Genomic DNA, 24,455 nt, shown 5'->3' with positions numbered 1-24,455 from the left:
TGATCTGACATTTGCCGGCAATCGGGGCATGGGCTCTTAGAAGGGGTGAAACAACAACAAAGCCCTATTAACATGCACAGGGTTTTTAATGACCTGTGAAGTGCTCGGTTGCGGCTGTGAGCGGTCCCGGGATGCCCCACACGACGGGGGGGGGGCGGGCTGAAGCCCTTTAGGATGCAGGAGTATCCACAGGTGGACAGCTCTGAAGCTGAATAGAACGAGGATTTTCTGGAGTTTCTTTGGCAGAGTGCTGTAGGTGATGTAATGCTGGGTCCACTGGAACAATGATCTGTTATGCCTTCCCACCTTCTTCAATCAGCCTCATTTTTTTGGGCGGAGCGCAGCCTTAAACCTCTGCGTAGAATATGAAAGGACACTACTTTTCGCCTTTCAAATGTATTTTAAATGCAAAGCAATATAGGAGAATTACCAGACCATTTAGTTAATCAGTGGCGACTGCAGTGAGTTTCCAACAAGCGTGCCTTTAACGGGGGTAATCCGTTGTGCCTGGTGTACTATTTTCAGCACTACAAGCCGTCGCAAATAAGCCCCACCTATTGAAAAAATAGTCCAATTTTACATTTTCGAAAGTCACAGACGCTGAATAGCTCTTACCCATAAAAATCGAGCATGCAGCAACATTAAACGAAGTTAATTGTATTTGTTTTCTCTTGTTCAATGTGAAGGTGATATACAGGCATTTTGTTTGCTTAGCTCTCATTTTAAACAAATCCCCTGGTGAGTTTAGCAAGGACATATGTCTTCAAGTTGTGTGGTACCTTTTCATCCCCCGAGCCTTTTGTCAAATCGACCAAAATGTAACAATTACTGCATTTCAGAGATGGGTCTGTCTAATCTTATTACTCATTAATCAACATGTGGTCAGCAGCTGAATCAAGATCGAACAGTGCCAAAAAAGAGCAGCGAAAAGCTTTCTCCACTACAGCGACGCTAGGCTTAGCATATTTTACCTGCTATTGTAGTTTCTTTTTGACAGGTGCAAATATTTTCTTAGCCTCCTGGATTACCAATGTAAAATGTGGTTACATGGAGATGTTCAGATCTTGAGGCGTCAGTGCTCCATTTTCTCTGGTCATATGCAGGGTGACCTCTTTATCTCTTTAATTCAGGCGGCAGTCCGCAAGTATTGGTTGTTGCTTTACCTTGGCACAGGAGTTTGTGCTAGCATTCTGTGGACTTTTTCAGTAATGAAAATAACGGACAAATTCCTTCCAAACAAGTCCAGTAGGAGAATTTCAACACGTTTCAACCTCCCACATATTGGTAGACTCTGGCAGCCCTAAAAAGGAAATATATTTCACCTGGAGCATAACGACCATAGGGAATATAGTAATCCGAGTGCTAGGGTGTGGTGTGGGTGTGTGTGTGTGTGTGGTGTGTGTGTGTGGGGTGTGGGTGTGTGTGTGTGGGGTGTGGGTGTGTGTGTGTGGGGTGTGGGTGTGTGTGTGTGTGTGTGGGGTGTGTGTGTGTGTGTGTGTGTGTGTGTGGGGTGTGTGTGTGTGTGTGTGGGGTGTGTGTGTGTGTGTGGGGTGTGTGTGTGTGTGGGGTGTGTGTGTGTGGGGTGTGTGTGTGTGGGGTGTGTGTGTGTGGGGTGTGTGGGGTGTGTGTGTGTGTGTGGGGTGTGTGTGTGGGGTGTGTGTGTGGGGTGTGTGTGTGGGGTGTGTGTGTGGGGTGTGTGTGTGGGGTGTGTGTGTGGGGTGTGCGTGTGTGGGGTGTGTGTGGGGTGTGTGTGGGGTGTGTGTGGGGTTGTGAGTATGGGGGGGTTGTGTGTGCGTGTGGTGTGTCTGTGGGGTGGTGTGTCTGTGGGGTGGTGTGTGTGGGGTGGTGTGTCTGTGGGGTGGTGTGTCTGTGGGGTTGTGTATTGAGCCTGAACTCACCATAGGTGGTTCGGGCTCGCTCGCTGCGCTTCCTCGCATTACCGTGTCCCTGAAAATGTTTTCACAAAAAGGTGTGTCACCAACATGAAAAGTTTGGAAAGCTGTGGTCTAGGCCATTGACATCTTGAACTTCTTCATTCCAGTTTTTCTCATCATATTAGGGAACACAGTCACCCCCCTCATCGTATTTGTCGCTGTCCAAGTCAGTCCAAAAAGATTGTGTAAAGTTTGGGCCCTACCACGTGATAAGGGTAAATGATTAAAATATAAAGGATTGCCTAGTGGCAGCATGCCGATCAGAGCTGGAGTGATCTCAGTCAAGGTGGTTTCTGCATTGAGTCGGATAGCACGATGGGCTGTACATCCTGCTCTGCCATCAATGGCATTGATGTGATTAAGACCGTTGCGGGAGACGGCACCGTGACCGAAGTCAGCATCAGAGTCAGTGCTAGACCCAATACAAGCTCAAGGGGCACAGCTGACACTAAGGAAATCCTAATGCAGATCCTTGGGGCCAGAATGTGCGAAGACGGCCGGTAAACTACTGAAAATGCACAGAATGGCCTATCTGAATGCCACTGCTTGCTACTATGTAAGCACACCCTGCAAATTCAGGGTGTGCTGAGACCAGAATTTGAAGCAGCTTCAATGGGAAGAATGGAGTCTGAGAACAGTAGGTAGAGCCAATTTTCACTTCAAATTCTTATATTTTCTTGGCGATACTGAAGGTTTTGACCACAATGATGATCTGCAGTGGGAACGGCTTTGAGAGTAGAATGGAACCTTCCTTTCAACTTGAACAGGTGGTAGCATAGAGTCTTTTTCTGTTTGGCCTCATAGTCCCAAATGCCCTTCGAGTTCATCTGTGCACATGATGCGCAGGCTCTGAAGTTGTGCTCATACCCTAGGCAAAATAAGCAGACTTTGTGAGGGTCTGTCAAGACCTCAGTTTGCAACAGTAGTCTTCGGGGTATCATTTTCTTATGTACACTGGTAAAATTTGGAGAAAAAGAGCGGTCGGAAAGACCAAGGAGAAGCTTTGGATCTGTGAACAAAGGCATACAAAGATAGGAACTGACGTCCGGGTGCATACGTGGCTCTCACATGCAGCCCCACTCATCACTACCGGAGTGACACGACTTTGGCGTGGAGCCCACAACACCACCTACCGGCGTGCGCGAGTACTCCTTTAAGGTTTCCGGATCCAGTCACATACCTAGGGAAAATTCACAAGGTGTGGAATCTGCAGTTAAAAGTATCCATCAGAAATATCTGTATTCAAGGTACAAACATCCAGATTCATCATTGAAAATTGCGCTCGCAAAGGGCCAGATTCTGAGAATCTGGCCCTTTTCGAGCGCAATATTTGCATTTGGGATTCATCATCCCAAATGCAAAAATCGGTAATAGCAAAATCGCAAATTTGCGATGAATTGCATTTAAGGAATCTCTATTTGAGATTCCTTAAATGCAATTCATGAAACATTTAAAAATAGCAAATTCGCAATTTTCAGCCACTATTTACTGCGAAGTCAAACCTCGTGGTAAATAACAGAAACTTAGAAAAATGCACTTAAATGCATTTTTCTAAGTTGTATGTTACACACACACATGTCCTTGGGACATTTGTGTGCGTAACACCTGCGTCCAATGTCATTTCAGGGGTGCAACAGGGTGTCCTTTGGACACCCCTGCAGCCTTGAAATCACATCCTTATTTGCGATTAGCAAATTGCTATTCGCAAATAAGGAATAACTCCCCATTCATTCCTATGGGCCTGGGGAGTTATTCCTTATTTGCGATTAGCAATTTGCTAATCGCAAATAAGGAGGCTGTAGGAATCGCAATATATTTCTACATGAATCCCAATTTGCAAGTCCTTAATAGCGATTCCTTAATAATCGCTATTAAGGACTCTCAAATCGGGACCTTGATGAATCCGGGGGATAGATTTGGAGAAAAGAATAGTAAATCTATACTTACTTGTAAGTACTTTGATGATATTGTATTAGTCAATATGCTGGATAAGATATTTGGGAATGACTTTTTATGTTATGCTCTTAACACTATGCTAATAAACAGATTTTCCACAAAAAAAAAAAAAAAAAGATATTTGGGAATGACAATATTTTCTCTCTAAACTGTGACATATATCTGGTTAGTCACCACTAGTGATCCTGCAAGGTGTGGTCACTATGGTGATTGTATTCCATCTAGAAAGTACTGCAACAATGGTAAATGCCAATAGCTGCTCATGACTATTGTTAGATTTGGGGGTCTCTAGTTGGCAAAGGTAGGTACTTGTGACAAATAGGGACCCTTGCCTCTAGTCAGGGTAAGGGGGTACACTCCTAAAATAACCCCTGCTCACCCCTTGGTAGCTTGGCTCAAGACAGGCTTATCTCAGAGGCAGTGTGTAAAGCATTTGTGAACACAAAGTAATCAAGTGACAACACTACAGATGGACACCACACAAGTTGCATATTAAAAAGAAGTATTCTTTATATAGATTTAAAACAAGACCACAAACTACAAAAATCCACAATACTGTACTTAAAATGGTAGTTTTAGCTTAGTACTCTTTAGTTCTTATAATGCGACACTGAGTAAATGTACCTTAAGATGCGACACGCAGGGCAACAAAAGTGCTGCAAGGATGGAAATGCGGCAAAATCCGGTGCAAAGAATTAAAGACGTTCAAGTTCTTCCTGATGCGACACACTTCTACGAAAATGCAAGAAGTCTCGACTCGATGCTTCAGCTGCAGCGGCGACACCCTTGTTCCGTGATGAGATGACAGCAGCTCCGTCGGTTGCACGCTTCTCCATGGATGTGAGACGCTTTTCTTGATGCGGTGCAATACGACAGCTACAGCGGCGACATCCACGATGCGACGGCGACAGCAGCGAGGGCGACACGCTTCTTCTTCGTTGCGAGACGCCTCTCTCGAAGCGGTGCAATACGACAGACACAGCGGCGACATCCACGATGCGATGGCAGCAGCGGAGACGAAACGCTTCTTCCTCTTGAGTCGCGCTTCCAGCTCCTTGTGACACGCAGTCTCCCAGAAGGCCCAAAACAGCAGCAGGCACTTCTAAAGAACTCTGGGAGGCTGGGGGTTGAAGTCTGTTGTCCCTGAGACTTCAGCAGGAGGCAAGCTGTTCTCTCAAGCCCTTGGAGATCCTTACAAGTTGAATAAAGCACACAAAGTCTTTTCTCCTTTCTTTGGCAGTCAGGCAACCACTGAAGGCCAATCCCCCAAGCAGCACTTCAGCTTAGGGATAGTCTCTCCTCAGTTTCTTCAGGTTCCTCTCCTCAGCAAAATTTTCTCCATGTTGTCCAAAAGTGATGTAAATTCTTGGGATCAGGGTCCCAATACTTATACCCCAAAATCCTTTGTCCTCTGAGGGCAGAGGGGCCTTTGCCCAGTCCAAACCAGTTCTGGAGCACTCTGTTTACATGACTCCTTCTTTCCTATCACTGTGCAGGGCAGAAACATCAGACGCCCCACAGGAGGAGCCAGCCAGTATTGTGGAGGAAAGGCACAGCCCTGGAGCACTCTGTTGACATGACTCTTTCTCTCCTTTCACAGTGCAGGGCAGAGACTTCAGACACCACAGAAGGTGGAGCCAGCATTGTGGAAGGAAGGCACAGCCCTATTCAGGTCCCAGGTGAAACTCCTTCCTCCCATCTAGATGCAGATCTCTCTATTCACCACTGGGCTGACTCATTCTGTCTCCTGGAATCCCCAGCCCTGTCACTCAAACTCCAGACAAGGAATACACAACCTAGCAGATACAGGCTTTCTAAAAGTGGTATTTTCAAACACAGAATGTTAAAATCAACTTCACTAAAAGATTTATTTTATCATTCTGAGTTTAGGCATACTAAACTCGAATTTCTACCGTGTTCCTTGAGTCAGTTAGGATTATAAAATGTAATAATCTAACTGCCCAATCTAGCCTATGGAGAACAGGTAGCCTTGCAATAATGAAAAACGAAAATGGCTGTAATTCACTATTACGACATGCCACACACACCAGGGCATGTCCTACCTTATACTTACAATGCACCCTGCCCTTGGGCCTACCATAGGGGTGTCTGATATGAAGAAAAGGGAAGGTTTAGGGACTGGCACGTGGGTGCACTTGTCCAGTCAGCATGGCAGTACCAGACTTCACACAGGCTTTGCAATGGCAGGCCTTAGACACACTTTTACAGGCTGCTTCTGTGGATAGCACAACCAGTGCTGCAAGCCCACCAGCAGCATTTGGATTTACCAGCCCTGGGTACTCCTGGTGCACTGTACTAGGGTCTGACAGGTAAACCAAACCAGCCAATCATGGAATCACTGATCCATACATTAATTTACAAAAGGGAGCACTTGCACTGTGGCACTGGACAGCAGTGGCACAGCGCCCAAAGCATCTTAACACCAGCAAAAACACATGAGGCAACGGCAAAAATGGAAGGGAGGCCCATGCCAAGGTGCCAGGTCAAACAACTATTTTCATTGATTAGTAATAGCTCTCAGAGAAAACATTGGAGACCCCTTTTCTAGAGACTGGTGGCTTGAGGAAATTGGAACTTTCAGAGGAAGCAGTCATCTTCGCTGATGCCAAGCTATTTCCACCAGAATATCTTATCTTTCCTAATCTCCGTGGCCAATAGTTTGCCTAACCATGACATTTAACAGAAGCTTTCTAGTTTAAACTGTCCAACCAAGTGTCATGGGGGTTCATACCTATGAACCATATACTGAAGTACAGAAGTATAAACACTGCAGAATAGTGAACAAAAGTGCAGAAAATATATTACTGTAGCTTCCTCATTAGCCATACTTAGGAAACCACGAAGGACGGGTTTGAGGAAGATGGGGGTAACGGAAAGAAGAAATAGAAAAGCAGTGTTGAGGAAATAAATGAAGAACTGGCTTAATGGTAACTGTAGGTGGTTTCAAAAACCTAACAGCAACAAAAATGAAATGATTATGTTCTGAATTAACAGAGGTAGAGGCTGATAGGCAAGGTTAGATTAGGGAGCGGCAAGATTGCACATGCAGGTTTTCAAACTATTCAAATGTTCTCTAAGCGAACTAGATTGGGTATTGATTTTGCCACAAAATATTGATCAGTGAGTTGAAAAAATACAAGAGCGAGTATCCAAATATTGTTCATGTATAACAGAAAATCAAGAAATGCTAGCAAAGCCGAAATTACCTGCTATGGTGGTAGATAAGTGGACAAATGATGAAGCTTCTTTGACAACGGAAAGGTCCCTACAAATAAAATAGCATCATGATATACACACAAACTGAAACAAAGGCAAACTTAAGAAAAATGCTATGTCTTGCAGGCAATTTACTACCTACAAGAAACATACAAATACTAGGAGCTATTCATCTTCGCCATTCATATACTATTACTATTGTTGTTGAACCTTTTACAATTTACTTACAGGTTTGTCTCTCTCATTTTAGCTAAATGTCACATTGTTTGGAGTACATGTTTGGATTGGATATATTACCTGTGCCCATACAGACCCCAGTCTCAGTTGCAGGATCACTCATCCATGGAACAATGTGGGCCTCTGCTTATACTGTTCTGCCAACTATTCCTGCCCATCGGGGTGTGGACTGGCCGAGCTGAGAGATGGCCGCTCTCAGAGGGCTCCGCCTGCTGATGCATCATCCGGCCATAAACCAATGAAATCGCAGAGAATTAACACATCGTGACAATAGACATGGATTGCACTATGCATTGTGCACAATCTGTGGCCATTTCAGAGTCTGTGGAGCCGAAAATTCACCATTTGAAGGCTGGGCCTAGCTGACCCGCGGATGTGTGCTGCTGGCTGGTGATCGACACGCAAGGGCTGAGAGTGCACCCTGAGTAATTCACTGGGGGCCTGGTCGCTGTGGAGGGGAATTGTGGCAGGAAGAACGCCTGTGGATGCAGCCTGGGCCTTTGAGGCGGCGTGAGCACAGGCCTCTGAGGTGCGCCGTGGAGATAGGCCAGACGGATCCGACTGAGGCAGCTGAGTGAGGGGGGACGGCTGGGCCACGTTCTGCCCCGAGACCTGTTGCCGCGGCTTACCTCGGGCCTTCTGGCTCCAGGAGGTGGATTAACTGAGCCAGTCTCATCGCTGGAGATTGACGGCGGGCTGGTAGGGGTCGCAGCTGGTGGGAGCGGATGGGTGGGCAACTGAGGCTGAGCACCGCCAGTGGAGGACTGCCGTGATTGCGGCAGTCACCGCCCCTGCAGACAAAACTGCTTCGCACACAGAAGCGGGCCCCCTAAGCTTATGGACATTAAGGAACTAAGTCCCTTGGGGAACACACAGCAGTCTTTGCATTCACTAAATAGCAGTTGAATACCCTGTGGATGAGGCGCTTGGTGGTTCTTAGCCGGAAGACCATGTGCAAGCTGTTCGGCCACGTTAAAGGTGGATCGGCCAACGTATTAATACAGAAGTTCACATTATTCCTCTTGTGAACTTCCGGAATAATAAGTTGGAGCAGGGAGGCCGCTCCATAGATGTGAGCACCTGAGGTCTTAATTGAGGAAAAGACTCTACATAATCTGACGACCAATATTAAGTGGAATCAGAAAGTACCATTTGTAAATTGAAGCCGATTTTTATGCGCTGAAATTGAAATTCCCTGATACTACAAGACGGTGGCTCCAACGTGTAACGGCAAGAGGGAGCTATTACACATAATCAGAAGGCCCCAATCCAACAGCCAAAAGGTGGTCAATTGAAGCACCTCAGGGATTATGAAATTGAGGATACATAACCCTTTAAATACAACAAGATTTTAATATAAGAAATTGTTACGTCCTGATGAAGGTGGAAACTACTGTACACCGAAACGCCGCGTTGACTGTTTTTTAACTCTCTGTACTTGTCTCATTCAACGGAGACAGGCTCTTTTTATCCTTTTGGACTGTAACCATTAGGGAGGCCCCAGGCTAATGACACATGAAGAATAATAAATAAAATATCTTCTTTTAACCAATGTTTTTCTTAGATGTGACTTTTTAATACATTGTGATATCTAGACTATTATTTGAATTTTTTCTTGTTGCTAAATGTTTTTTCTGCCTGCTTCAAAATATAGTGTGTAGATATTTGTTAGGAATACCTATTGCTATTGAAACTCGTTCCATGTAAAAACTGTGTGACAAGGTCTATGTCCTTTGAGTTTTGCACATACCCGCTCCCTGTAAAATTTATAGGGGTACCTTCCTCATTTTTTTGGTGTACTAGGAGTTAGCAGTTGAAGAAGATGGACTGAGCAGCCAGGAGGCTGCTCCTGGTGGGGCTTATATTAGGACTTACATTGGAACTTACTAAGATGAAACTTGAAGAATAAACTACCAACTACAAGAGCTGTCTACAAGACTTCTTTTATTTCTACATTGGCAGCGAGGATGGGATGGAGCGCTGTGTTGAAATGGACTGTGATGTAGTGATGTCGGGGGCACACATCGAGCCCCGGTAGGGGCGAAGGTCATGCCCCGGTGTTAAATGCTGACGAGGCTCCGGCGTACCCTGATGAGAAGTGGCTGCACATGGTAGAAAATAATCGGGGGCAGATTTTCATCACATACTTTTAAAGAATTATCAAGCCCCGCTGTTAAAAATGTGACAGAGAACAAATGTGGGGAAAACGGCAGTCAACATCAATTTACAGTTTCAACTGTGAGCAGTCAACATCAATTTACGGTTGCAACTGTGAGCAATGATCTATTAACCACTTGGCTGCTAAGGGTGGTCGATGAGCTTCATTGACTTTCCATTGAAATCAATGGAAAGTCCATGACGAGTTACCCTTGTCATTAGCGCTGAAGGGGTTAACTGATGACGTCCAGTTAAACTGCAGTCAGCCACAATGTGTGGTATACTTTCTGAAAGTATGCCGTGGGAAAAGAATAATTAAGACAATAATGAAGTGAGTGGCTCGAGTGTGATCACGGGACTTAGGAGTTGAGCAATGGTTTGAAGGAAAATGAAATGCTTGTTAATATTACGTGGAGTGAGTTATGACAGTTATCATTCAAATGCTTCTTGAGCCAACATAAAGGACACATACTTTTCATGCACGGCTTACCGAACTTGAGAACCTCCATGCTGTCCAAGCTTTGTGTTATGGAGAGGTGCATGCTGTTGCTGCAAGCCACCCGGCGCGCCGTCACGAAGCATCTTGCCATCTTTGGATTGTAGTCTACGGGCCTTTGCACAGTCTATTGTAACTGTGCAGTGTTTGACAACCACGACTGGTGTCTCCATGGTATTGAAACGGAATTGCAAGAAGGCCCCAGTTTGTTGTTGTGTCTCTGTGCTCTGTAGCTGACCGGGATTGCCATCAAAGTTAATTTTGTGAGTCAAGTTCTGGTGATAAGGATTATTTAATGTGAGGGTTGGCATGAGCGTTGCTGCCTGAGGATCATCACAGATACTGTCATTTACACTAATTGAAATCTACGCATTACCGAGAAAGTTGCTTTGGAAAACTTAGAACTAGTGCAACAACGCCATCTTATGGCTATTGAGCGCTTTGCACCAAGAAATGGAATTAACTAGTTCACTCGGAGAGAAAGGAGAATTCAAAACTGGAACAGTAACGGAATATTGCTATAAGGAGTTAGAGTGTGGGTCAAAGGAAATGAGAAACCCAGAACTGTACTGTGTGAGATGATTGAGAAGTATCAAGTCACTCACTCGTTTGTTGTGGTGCATGTGATGACTGCTAACACTCAGTGACACTGCATTGAATTTGGTGATATATGCCAATGTTATGTACATCTGTTTTTCATTTGCAACTTGTCATATTCTAAATTGATACTCAATGTGTATTTTCTGTTTACAGTATTGTTATAGGGAGGTGGATTTCCCATTTTACAATTATTTGGGAGGTTAATGCAAGTGAGTGGTTTATAAGGAGGTGGATTCCCCCTTTACAATTATTTGGGAGGTTAATGTGTGTGTGGATTATAGGGAGGTGGATTCCCCCTTTGGGAGGTTATTGTGGTGTGTGGTTGATAGGGAGGCGGATTTCCCCATTGGGAGGTTATTGTGGTGTATGGTGTGGTGTATGGTTTATAGGGAGGTGGATTCTCCCTTTACAATGATTTGGGAGGTTATTGTGTGTGTGTGTGTTTATTGGGAGGTGGATTTTCCCCTATTGGGAGGTTAATGCGTATATGTATGGTTTATAGGGAGGTAGATTCCTTTACGATGATTTATTACAGTGTTTTATAAAGTTATTGGTACTGCATGGTAATGCAGCATGTGATCAGAGTATTTTTGCGGGATGTGAACAGAGTATTTTTGCGGGAGTGTGAGTCCCTGATCTTGCAAAAGTGTGCAGTAGGGGTAAGTGTAAGGGATATTAATGTGCGTGCAGTAGTGGGCATGTGATATTTCCGGATCCTGCTAATTGTTTACATTTATTATTTTTAAATTACAGTTTATTATTTGCATTATTATTACTGCATTACTATTATTACATTTTACATTATTATTGTTATTATTATTACTCATAAGGAGAGTTCTCTTCTCATTTTCGTACTGTGTTATATTAGGTTTTTTTCAGGGATGTTTATCTTCTTTTTCTATGTTTATATATGTCTATACTGTTTGATTTTGTTTAATCATTATAAGGGGGAGATGTGTAGTAATCTGCTTGTTAAGAAATGCACCTGCCCTGCCCTTGTGCTCTTCCTGATGCTCTAACAATCTGTTGTCATTTGGAATATGAGAAATGTTTGTACTAGGTGTTAGCAGTTGGAGAAGATGGACTGAGCAGCCAGGCGGCTGCTCCTGGTGGGGCTAATATTAAGACTTACATTGGAACTTACTAAGATGTAACTTGAAGAATAAACTACCAACTACAAGAGCTGTCTACAAGTCTTCTTTCATTTCTACAGACGACCTGCAGACTATCTTATTGGAAGTTAAATCCAGCCTTAAAACTATTGATAATAAAATAGACAAACTTACTGACAAGCTGGACCAGGTTAAAAAACAGGTAGACACTCATTAAGTAAGACTCGACGAGCTGGAAAATCGAGTTTATGATGCCGACGAGTTCCATTCCAAATCCAGAGAATAACTCCTTAACATGGAAAAAGTCTCGAAGATTATTAAATCTAAAAATGAGGCCTTGGAGGCCAAGTCCCGCCGAAACAATACCTGCATAACTCTCATTCCAGAGACTACAGACATGGGTAAGGTTGAGGAGTTTGTTGAAACCCTACTACGTGACATAATTGGGTCATCTCTCTCTGCGATGATCCCTTGCCACGAGACTTCCTGTGGGTGGCACACCACGGCCGATCTTGGATTGACAACTTAATTACTGAGAAAGGGATGGAATTCTTCGTACAGCAAAAGAAATTGGACAGATATCACACCAGGATACCAAGATATCCTTCTTCCCTGATTTCACCCCGGCGGTACAGTCAGCAAGGAAAGAGTTTACTCCGGTAAAGCACATTCTTCGCCAGGCGGAAATCACCTATGTCCTCCTGTACCCAGCCAAGCTTAAAGTCACACATGAAGGCAGCCACCACCTATTCACGTACGCTAAATCAGCAATGAAATTTGACAAACATCTCGTCGATAAATGGCCATCGAAAGCCTCAGGAAGAACAGAAGCGATACTTAAAAGCTTTGCAATGCTCAGACTAATTGGAATGGTTGTAAGGAAAATGCTGTGGAGCTGGTATTATTTTTGCTAAAGTTCTGATGTTGGTCTGCACCCTCCAATACTCAACAAACTCAATGTTTCTAAAAAGAACTGGGTAATCTACATAGAAATCTCATAAAAACACTCTGGCTTTTGGCCAGGGTGTATGCCGGAGACACCTCGCCCTTAGGAAGGTCTACTGTGACTGTTTCCATATGCCTATGTTAGGAGGCTGTTTGAAATTGGGGTCGGGGTGGGACGATATAGCTCAGCCCAATTGGGGGGTTGGTGTGGGTGGGGGAAAGGGGGTAGTTTTACAATACAGTAGTATGTTACCAAATAGCTGAGAAGTATATGTCTGCTACTAGTAAAGGTGTTTGTATAAGCTCCAGACACTGGAAAAAGGACATCCCAAATGTAGTCCCAGAATGAGTGGGCTTATTCTAAAGGTGATGGTAGGGGCTTTAAGAGGGGACCACCCTGTGAAATCCGGGGACACCGCATCGTATGAACATGTACACCCTGAGGCTCATAACGTGGAATATTGGAGATCTGAATGACCATAGAAAGGTCAGGCTCACTCAAGCATACTTGATAAGACACAAAATGAATTGCTGTTTCCTGCAAGAGACGCATCTCACTGACACATCCAGGGACAAGCTACTGGGGGGAGGTGCACGCCACTGGATACTATAACTATGCAATGGGGGTTGCTATACTCACGCTGGGAGGACAGGAATGGAAATCCACGTACATGCATTTCGACACTGAAGGGAGATCCGTCATCCTCAAGGGCCCATTATGAGGTTGGGAGATTGTGTTTGTGGCAATATACTGCCCCAGCGCTGACAAACCTGAATTTTCCCACAATAGCTGGGCTCAAATCGCTGGGTCGGGCTGTGAAATGATCATTTGGGGTGGAGACCAACGCCATACTAAATGACTCCCTTGATAGAAGGGGAGTGGCGCGTAAATTACACCCGCGCAAAAGAGAAGCCCTAAAGGCTCATTCAAGAAAATGATCTGGTAGAGATATGGAGAAGCCGTCATCCAGAAAGTGTAGTGGGATCCGGCATCACCTCACATAATAATGCCTGGACCAGACTGGACTACTGGGTAGCCTCTCTGGATATTGCCACATGGACCTCTGAGGTGTGCCGCCTACTGCCACAAACTCTCTCTGACCATCCGCCCTGTCTGTTGCAAATAGACGTCCCCGCTCCAGCTAGAGGCCCCTTTATGTGGAGGCTTCCCCCTTTGGCCCTGCTAGACCCTGTCTTTCAGGAGGAAATCAGAAAGGACATTGATGACTACTTTACTGTGAACATGGGTTCAGTTAAATTGGCAAGAACTTTGTGTGAGGCTTTTAAAGTGTTCATCAGGGGATGCTGCATTGCCAGGCTAGCAGGAGTATTAGGGCTATCAGACCGAGACTTGAGACACAAATTAAAGATGGGGAAACTAACTTCGACAATACGGGAGAGAGGGAACACCTAGCCTCACTCACAGCTCTCCTCTCCGAATATACTCAAGAGGCAGACTGAGAAGTAAAATTCATGGGGAAATATGGAACTGCCAGAAGATATGGGGAAGGTGATCCACCTGGTAAAACTGGCGGCCATGCTTAGACCTCCGAGAAATTCAGTCATCATCACAGAGTGAAGGGATGACAATCAGGACCAAATTAGAGGATCGCAAGATACGCAATCACTTAACTAAATTCTATGCCAATTTATATTCCTCTAATATCCCAGACACCAAGGAGGAACTACACTCATACTTAGAATCAATATTACTGCTTTGGCTCAGTAGAGCACAGAGAATACCTAGATGAACCCTACACAGTAGTAGATATTATCCAGGTCATAAATAGCCTCCCGAATGACAAGGATCCGGGCCTAGATGTTCTGACAACCTCATTTTATAAAACCTACAGCCCACTACTAGCCCCACAACGTTTGAAAGTGTATCAGGAGGCGATAGACATGGGACGACTACCACCTACGATGCGCGAAGCAATGATACTAACATTATTAAAGCCTGATAAAGACACCGCTAGTCAACGCTCGTATCGTCTGTTATCCTTATTAATGTAGATAATAACATTTATGCCAAATTAACTGCTCAAATAATACAGCCCCTGCTTCCCATGATAGCGAGGCCGGATCAATCCAGATTTATTCCTGGCAGGTCGACTGCACACAACCTAAGAACCTTTTTTGCTGTACTTCATTTTTTAAATCCTAAGACTCCTGCTGCGGCGGTGTTACTGGATGCGACCAAAGCATACGATTCACTCGAATGGTCCAATCTATTCCCTATACTGCAAAGACTAGGATTTAGTCCAGTATTCATACAGCAGATTAGGCTTCTATATTCAGGCCCGAATGCCCGACTACGCATTAACGGTGTCCTATCAGAGAACTTCACTATCACTAGAGGTACAAGGCAAGGGTGCCCTTTATACCCACCCCTCTTCGCTATTGCCAAGGAGCCCTTGGCTGCTAGACTCCGACAACATCATGCTAATAGAGGTGTGGGTTTCTCTACCAGAGGCCTGCTAATTTCGCTCTACGTGGATGACATTACACTACCAATAAATAATCCGGTAGAAAATACACTCCCCATACTCCACGAAATGACTAGATTGGAGGGCTATCTGGGATTCAAATAAACTGGTCTAAGTCCACTCTGTTCCCTTTAACAGACTGCACAACTCCATTTCCATTAGATTATCCACTCAAATGGGCTGAAGGGCCAGTTAAATACCTGGGAATCTGGTTAAGCCGAGAACTGCAGGAGCTCTGGGAAATTAATTTTGGCCGCGTGGTCAGCTAGCTAGAGGGAAAAATTAAAACTTGGTCACGACTACCCCTCTTATTTGCAGGAAGAATTGCTATAGCCAAGATGATCGTGTTGCCCAAATTCTTATGTTTGTTTGTTAACCTCCCAATACCTCTTACACAAGCGTTTTTAAAACACTGAGATCCCTGCTAATACAACTGGTGTGGACTGGGAAACAGGCACAAATTTCTTGGGAGCTGCTCACCTTACCTTTAAATCAGGGGGGACTGGGAGCTCCAGATCGCCAATTATATGCCTATTGCACTCAAGTGAAGTTCCTCAATCACTGGATACATCCTACTCCATTCCAGCCACATCTGGCTATCGAGCTGGACAGATCGGCGCCCACTCCATTAAACATCGCAGTATTCTCCAAATATAAAAGACCAAGACAAAAAATTAAACTGATACCACCGAAACGCTTAGGTGGGCTTGGGATGGTCTAAGGCGGAGGGCAAGACATGAGCTTCTATATATATACATCCAAAGCTCTACTTGCAGTGTAACCCGTGGCCGCTGTGGTACTGCGCAACACAAGTCCTATCCCACCGCTCTGCCACCAAATGTTGGAATTGGGGGTTGCCCAAGTCTCAAAGGGGGTAGCATGGCATCAAGCGGGCAGGCCAAACTTCGAGGACATGTGAAGCACTCACGCAGTACCCTCAGTCAACACACCAGGCACACCACAAAAGAGGCAGGACACCAGTTTGAGTTGGAAAAAGATACGTCGTTTAGTATGGTTTCCAACCTGCAAGGCAAAAGAATGCAAAACAGTAGTGTCACACAGGACGCCAAATGGCGCCAGAGCCAAGTGAATAAAGGGGGGAATTATTTACATAGGAAGTAGTCCATGCTGAAATAAAGAACAATTGTGATTAAATAACAGTAGACCTGGGGCCAATCTGGCGGGGCCAACTCAGGCTCTCATCCTTAGGGGGTTGGCTGAAATTGTAAGTTGCAACATTAGCGTAAGTACACCTCATGCGTGACCATACCAACCCAACCCCTGTTAGGGAAAGAAAACATTAGGGCATCACGGCATAACATGGGCAGGAACACCTGCAATAAATCAGCCTATCTGGCCCATCAATCTGGTACATAACAAGGGCCTGGAATAACATCAGGCCAACCCGTTGACCAACCTAGGCGGAATATACATCACCCAGCATGATATCAGGTAGGGGCCCTCCTCCTAGATCAGGAACACCTGTCAGGACTCAACTAGGCTCCCTTTACCATCACTAAGGGGTATCAACATCAGGGTGTACACAGCAGTTAACCCTCCTTACTTCGGGACTAGCTGAGACATTTCCTTCCTCAGGGTACCTTAATAACTGGGGACCTCAGGGCAACCCGTTCAGCAGGGACCTATATTTGCACTAAGGGAGAATAAAACTCTCTACCCCAAAATATGCGATAAGGACAACCGGCTTGCTCCTGAGTTGTCTAGAAGGACAGTTAGGTACAGGCGATGTAGGGCAGTTCAATACTTCTCGTGCCCAAGTTGCAGGTGCCCTCTGCCAGACGGGCCGCCTGACAAAGTAACACAGTCCCCGGGGCGGGCACCGGCAATGTACCCCGTTGCCCTCTTTATCGTCCACACAGTTAAATGTAGGCCCCACTCACCGGGCTCAATAGGTTCTGCGGGGCGTCCTTTGGGGTCTCCTCTGCAGGGGGGGACCAGGCACCGACAATGTGCCTCGAGGCCCCCCTTTCCGCGGCGTCACCCGGGGCCCAGGGGTTCCAAAACGGCCTCTGGACGGCCACACTCGCCTCACCCGGGCCTCCTTCTCTCAGAGGGGCCTGGGGCTTCAACACGGTGTCTGGGCACCCGTGGGGGAAGCCTGCCTGGCTTTCCTCCCACGTCACAAGGCTCCTGCAGCCGGCTTCGTTGGAGGGGGCGGGGCTGGCACCGACAATGTGCCCCGGCCCCTCACTTAGGACCGCAGACCGGCGGGGTGGCCTCCCGCTCCGGTCGCTCCAATTCGGGGCTCCCCATTGACCACGGGGGCCCCGCACCAACACTTCACCTGGGTCCCCTTCCCTCACGGGGACCCAGGGCTTGGCGACGCTCTTCTCGCTCTGGCGGGCCGGCACCGACAGCGTGCCCCGGCCCCGCCTTCTCCACCGGCCCCTCGCGTGGGGCACAGACCGGCGGGGTGGCCTCCCGCTCCGGTCGCTTCTCTCGGGGCTCCCTCCTCGGCACGGGGGCCCCGCAACGGAGCTTCACCCGGGTCCCCCTCCTACCTCACGGGGACCCGGGGCTTCGATTCCCCTTCTCCCGGCCTTCCCGGCCGATAGCCAATCCCTGCGCGGCCTTCAGGGGTCACGGCCGCGCAGGCCAATCAGTGCGTGGCGGGGGCGGGCCGATGACGCGGTCAGGCCCCCGTCACGTGACGAGGTAGACGGCGGCTTCAGGGCCTAGCGCGGCCCTCACTCCACTTCGGCGGCCCTCTCCTGGCACCGGGGGCCGCCGCAACGAGGCCCACAGCAGTGGGGGGGGGGGTCCCACACACACTGGGCCGCGGCGGTGATTCCCAGCGGCGATAAGGGGTAGGCTCCCTTGTAATTAATTAATTATATAGCGGACAGCGCGCTGGAACGAGGGTAGGCTCCTCAGCGCTATTCCTCCTCACAGTTTCCTCAGCACCTGCACAGCGCGATTCTCCTCAGCAGATGGCGCTATTTACAGCGCACTGCTCCTCACACAGCTGGCAAAGGGGGCCACAGCTTCCTTGGGGGCACCAACCTCCCCAAAACAGCGCTTCCACAGCACAGCGTCCAGCAGGTACACCTCACAGGGGCTCAATCCTCCCCAGGCGGCTCCACCCGGCCCAGCACTTCCAAGGGGGGCCACAGCTCCTCCAGAGGGGGTAGAAAGTCCCACTGCAGTTCCTCAGGGGCAACTCCTCACCTCCTGGGGGGAATCCAATTAGCTCCTTCCCTTCCCAGTGCTCTTTCAGCGCGGCGCTGGCATGGTTCAAGATCCCAACTGTGACAGGGACCTAGACAGGGGCCCTCCCTTGTCAGGGGCCCATGGGGACAGCAGAGGGGGGGGTTCTAGGGGTGCAGGGCCCAGCTCACAGGCCCATGTGGCGGTAGCACCTCACAGCAGGTCCCCTCTCTTTCTTGTCCCTGCGCTGACTGACTCTCTGGTGACACTTCTCCCTATTTATACCCTCCTCCCAGGCAGTGCCAGGACCTTCTAGAATGTTGGCACATCTAGCCTAAACTGGTTCTAGGGGAGGGGGTGAGCACCCTGGGTGCCAGGCTTTCCCTCCAAAAGCTAGGGGTAGCTGGGTAATATTATCTAGACCGCTGACCTATGTCAGTCCAGTGGCAAAACCCATGGCCATGGCATCCATTTTAAAAGCAATACATTTCAGTCAGGTGCAGTTTTAAAATGGGGGTGCAGTTTTAAAATGGGGGATTTCACAAGTGCTCACATTATGTCAGGTAATTACATTTTCACAAGGTGTCTCACACCACTCATGGCCTATACAGGTTTAATCCCATGGGGGAGACAATCTAGATAAGGGGGTCAAAAGCGAAACATTTTGGGGGGAAAAGGCTAAGTCCAACATGGGCCCTCAGCCTTTATCGCATTTAACCTCAGATATCGACAGCGACATAGTGTGGCGAGGTTCTGAGTACAAGTAGACTAGGCTGGAAGACTTTTGTTGATTTATATTCAGGGGTTAGATGTGTCTACCCTCCAGAGGCATCAGGAGATGGTGCAGTACACTTCTCAGACCTACTTCTATACTACCGCATCAGAGCAGTCACAAATTGCATAACTCCTTCCCTGCCCCCCGCCCACATGGACAGCCCTAGAACAGGTACTAAACAATGCATCCCAGAGTAAGTTAATCACTAGATTATATAACTCTATGCAACTCACGTCCCCGATTGTTAGCCTCAAATCTTTTGAGAACTGGAACGAGGAGCTACCTACACCTCTCACTGAGGAGCAGTGGAAGTTTTGCTGTGGACAGCTGGAGCTGCTATCCCCGAACTACAAACTCCGATTAATACATTTTACATTTTTACAGAAATATTACAGAACCGCCCCTCCCTCAAGTCAGAAGTACAAAGTTTGGGTGTTAGAATTGATAAGAAACTCACTATGGAGGCTCAGCCTATAAAGTTGTCATCCAGCTGTTTCAGTCTAGTAAGTGCCCTCAAGAAGATGCTGGCCCCTGTAAGGAGAGTGAATATACTAGGCTTGGTACTACCACGTCTAGACTATGGGAACTCCCTATACCCAGGGAGTCCACAATCAGTCATTAAAAACTCCAAGTTATCCAAAATGCCGCAGCCCAGATTTTTGTGGGAATTCCAAGGCATCAGGCTGCTTCACCCGCACTACCCACATTTCATTGGCTGCGATACAAAAATGAATTCAGTTTAAAGTTCTATGCCTGGTCCACCATGCGTTGTACATGAAGGGCCTGCAAATCTTACATTTGATTAATCCCTACTTTCCCAGGGGAGAGCTAAGTTCCGGAAAGACTGGCACCCCTGATCTCCGCAGAGGAGTTGCAACCACTACTCTTGCCTTTGTGAACACCCAAGGGGCGCTGGTAAGGCCAAATAGGAGCACAGTGAACTGAAAATGCTCGTGGCCTACAGTGAACCACAGACAGCGCCAGTGGGAAGGCAGGACAGGGCTATGGAATTAGGTATCCTGCAAGTCGAACACTATCATCCAGTCTCCTGGTTCCAGGGCAGAAAAGACCGGAGCCAATGTAAGCATTTTGAATTTCTCCTTGAGTAAGAAGTTGAGGTTCTGCAAATCTTGGTGACTGCCTTTGTCCTTTTTAGGGACCAGAAAGTAGCAGGAATAGCAACCAGAGCCTACTTCTGGTACCGGAACCCTCACTATAGCTCACTTGGCCAAGAAGACATGATCTCCTCCTGGAAAAAGGATAGAATATCCTTGTCAGCCGGTCGTGGGATGGTGGCATGGAGGATGGGGTTGTCACGAAGGGTAAGCCCATTTGGATGTTTTGCAAAACTCATCTGTCCTAAGTAATGGACTGCCAGTGGGGCAGGCGATAATGAATACTGCAGCCAACTGGATGCCCATGGTGGTAAAGGGGCAGATTAGGAGGGTTTGGAGACTGCAGCTACTGGAGTGGTGGCGGACTGACCAGACCGCTCATTCCCTTCCCACAAGGTCTGTGGGTACTGTGCCCACGGAGAGCCTGGGGAGCATGTGCAGCTCAGTGGCTAGGAGGCAATTGGCACTGTTTGGAGCCTCTTGCATGGCCACAAGAGGAGCGAAAAGCAGATTGAGGTTGATGTGGGCCATAGAAAGGTCCAAGGACTTGGCCGTAGCCAAACTGTCGTTGAAGCTCTTCTGTGCCGAATCTGCCTTGTTTCTGGAGAGACAGGTGCCATCAAAGGGCATGTCAATAAGAAAAGCTTGGACATCCCCGAAAAGCCAGTCATACTCAACCAGGCGTGGCGCCTCAGGACCTCAGTCGATGAAACCGCTCTGCCCATTGAGTAGGTTGTGTCAAGTGGATAGTGAACCTTGCTGCATCTCTCACATCCACAAAAGCCTGAGAGAGTACACCCAGGTTTCCTCCGGGACCAGTAGCATGACTTCGTCAACTGTGTCCCACAGAGTGTGGGAATAACAGCCCAAAAGGTATGCGGTGTTCACAGACTCCAATGCTAGGCTGGCAAAAGAAAACATTCTTCCCCAAGAAGTCTTGCCTCTTGGATTCTCTAAGTGGGGGAGTGGTATGGAATGCGTGATGGGATGTTAAGGCTTGATCCACCCAGCTTTCCGGGGTAGGTTAAGGACATTTGGTTCCCCTGGAGCAGGGCAGTGGCAGCAGGCAATCAGCCTATTCACAGGGGTCCATGGTGTTGGGTTTGGACCAAGTTCCTAAAAGGTCAAAAGTGAGGGTGTCACTGAACGGGAGTAGCAGTTCATATTTGGAGACTCCCGGTTGCAACACCTCCGTCAAGATGTTAGTCTTGACTGCCAAAGGAAGACAACTGAAGGTCAAGGACCTCAGTCTCCCTCTGTACCATCATTGCGTACGAAGCTCCCTCCTCCATAGCCACGGTCGAGGGAGAAAGCATACCAGTATCTGGAGAGGTATCCGGTCCACTGGCTTCACCAGTTCCTCACACCAATACATGTTAGGGTCTTCCTCATATAGTTGGTAGTCTCCAGGGTCCAACGACCCCTCCCTTTCTCCCAGAGGCCTAATCCAAGGGAATAGAGCTCAGACTGCAGTCTATGAAACAAGGCTCCTGTGGGCACCGGATTCTGCGTTGGGCGACGCGCCTCTAGCTCATTTCCTGAGTCGGGATCAGAATGGGGATGGCGCCACTGGTGGGCGCTGGGGAAGTCAGCATCGGAGAAGGTCGACATGGAATGTCCAGCACCAAACCGGATTCAGGAATGGATCCATTGGGGTCCACTAGAGCCAGGGCCAGAGGTGCCGGCGCTGAAACAGGTGGGGTCCCCGCTGAAATCGTGGCACCTGAAGGTGCGCCTGAGGTGTCGGGATGCCCAAATGAGGCGCATGGCCTCATAATACTCCTTCAGTGGACTGGAGTTGCTCTGGCTCCCAGAAAGTTGGGGAGGGGCAGAGTTGGCCCAGGCACAGGCTCTACGACAGAGCAAGGACTTGAATGTTGACCTCCCTCGTTTGTCGGTCGATGGATGAGGAGAAGTCGAAGACTTCTTGTGCTCCTACTTACCCAGGGTATCCCAAGGACTTGAACTCTGCAACCACTCCCGGGACCTTCCTCTCAAAAGGGAGCTCGAATGATGCAAAGTCGCACAACAGGACACCATGAGCTTGGCGGACCGAACCACAAGGCCTTCAGATTCATGGCGCTGCAATGGGAGCATGACTTCGGGTCGTGGTCGTGTTCCAGACACCTCAGGCAGACAAGATGCACTAAGTCACAGACACCGGCAGATGGCAGGCTCCAAAGAGCTAGAATCCTGCTTTTCTAGAGGACATTACTGCTCACCAGCAGGACAATCTTCGAAAAACACTCAACAAAATGTTGAAAAAATTCAGTCAGTGACTGAGGAGTAGCTGTTCTCCGGATCAGCGCTGGCTGGCATGGAAAGAATAGAACGGACTTCAGCACACCTAGGGGGTGCCTATATATGTGCTGTGGACATCACTTGCAGTGCACACAACGCCAAACCATGCAGAGCCGATTGAAATTAAATGAAAATGTACCATAGGTACTATAGGTGTCTAGGGGACTTAAGGATCTGGACCAAGAAGGAGGAGCAGTAACTGACTTTTTAGTTGTTAAACAGCCAGGTTTTCAATGATTTATGAAATGGCATGTGGTCAGTTTTGGTTTTAAGAGAGATGGGAAAAGTATTCCAGATCCTGGTGGTACCCACTATAAAACTTCTTCCATCCCAACTGGCAATTTTAGTTTTTGGAATAACAAGATTAAAGGCCGAAGATGATCTAAGTTGCCAAGAAGGGGCATACCTGCGAAATGTATTCTTGAAAAAGTCAGGGACCTGACCTTGTTGAGTATTAAAAGCAATACAAAGAGAATTAAAAAGAATTAGATTTTTTCCATAGGGAGCCAATGCAGTTGTGGTAGGAGATGAAAGACGGATTGAAACTTTGGGATAGACATAAGCAGATGAGCAGCTATATTCGGCAGAATCTGGAGTTTATTAAGGCTTTTAATCCTGATGTTTAAGAAGAGGGCAGTACAATAATCTAATTTTGATAGGACTAAGTCAGAGATGACGGCTTTCGAAGGTCCAAAGGGATGAAAGGTAGGACTTTCTGAAGAATCTTTAGGGTTAAAAAGCAGGGTGGGTAATAGAGTTGATGGGTCCTTCAAAAGTAAGTTTATCATCGAAGAAAACGCCTAGATTTTTTTCCTTCGTGACCAGAGCAGGGGCATCTCCCATTTTTACCAGCCACCACCTGGATGTCCCAAACAAGGAAACCTCTGTTTTCCCTATTTTTAGTTTAATGCAGTTTCCTGACATCCAGTTTCCCACCTCATGCATGCAATCCCGAAATCTATGAGCCTTAGTATCTGGATCATCCGACAGTGACACCACAATCTATGTTCCATCAGTATAGGAGACCACAGAAAAGCTGAAATTTTGTATGAGGCTAGCTGGAGGCGCCATGTTAATATTAAATAACGTGGGGCACAGGGACGGACACTGCAGGACTCCAAGGGGCGAGAGAACGCATTTGACCTAAAGCCATTAATTTTAACAAACTGCTCTCTATCAGACAAAAAGGTGGACAAAAGCTTTAAGGCCATAACTCCAATCCCAATAGCTGCTAGACGATCGATGGATATTATGGTTCACTGTGTCGAAGGTTGCAGACAAATCTAATGGGATAAGAGCAGCCCTCCCTCCCTTCCTTATCCGATGTTAATCTTATTTCCTTAGTTGACGTGAGCAGGGCGGATTCTGTGCCATGTTGACTTTTAAAGTCGTATTGGGATGAGTCTAATAGATTGTTGTTTAAAATAAAGGCAGATCGCTCTGAATTTATGACCTTTTCTGCTATTCTTTTGCAGGGAGGGGGAGGCAAAAGATTGGTCTGTAGTTATTAATGTCCTTCACATAAAGGTTTGCCTTCTTTATAAGTTGGAGCCCCTTTTCCATTCCTTCAGAAAGTAACCTTAGCTAAACATTTTATTAAAGATGTCCTTAACCCCTTCGGTGCTCAGGACGGCCCGGTCCGACGTCACGGTGGGCATGTGCTAAGGACGGCCGGGGGCCGTCCGAATCCCACCTACTTGTTAATTCTCCTGCACAGCGGGAGAATGAACACAGCGCGCAAGGCGTTAAGATAGATGGTAATCGTCCCTGATCCCGGGTGGAGAGTTTTCGGTGGACAGGGATCAAAAGGTGAACGCTACCTACCGGCACACAGGGGTACTGCTCACGAAATATCTTTCGGATCCAGTCTGATGCCTGGGAAATTTAAAAGTATGGAGTTTGCGGCTAGAAGGCTCTATCAGATAAGCAAGGCTTA

The 24,455-nt window shown here is 47.2% G+C and overlaps 1 protein-coding gene across 3 annotated transcripts in view; it reads right to left on the bottom strand.

Annotated features, from left to right (window-relative positions):
- The window catches only part of MEIKIN (meiotic kinetochore factor), an 836,714-nt gene that overhangs the window by 256,251 nt on the left and 556,008 nt on the right, over nucleotides 1–24,455 (bottom strand). For all 3 annotated transcript variants that reach the window (XM_078650675.1, XM_078650674.1, XM_078650676.1), the window contains exon 8: nucleotides 7,118–7,176. In XM_078650675.1, coding sequence (XP_078506801.1) covers nucleotides 7,118–7,176 — 59 coding nt within the window. The remainder of the gene's footprint in view (nucleotides 1–7,117; nucleotides 7,177–24,455) is intronic.

The sequence above is a fragment of the Lissotriton helveticus genome, chromosome 7 (genome assembly GCF_964261635.1).
Source record: "Lissotriton helveticus chromosome 7, aLisHel1.1, whole genome shotgun sequence".
In the NCBI taxonomy this organism is placed as follows: domain Eukaryota; kingdom Metazoa; phylum Chordata; class Amphibia; order Caudata; family Salamandridae; genus Lissotriton; species Lissotriton helveticus.
Note: the sequence above shows the minus strand (reverse complement) of the source record. Positions and strands in the feature narration are given on the sequence as shown.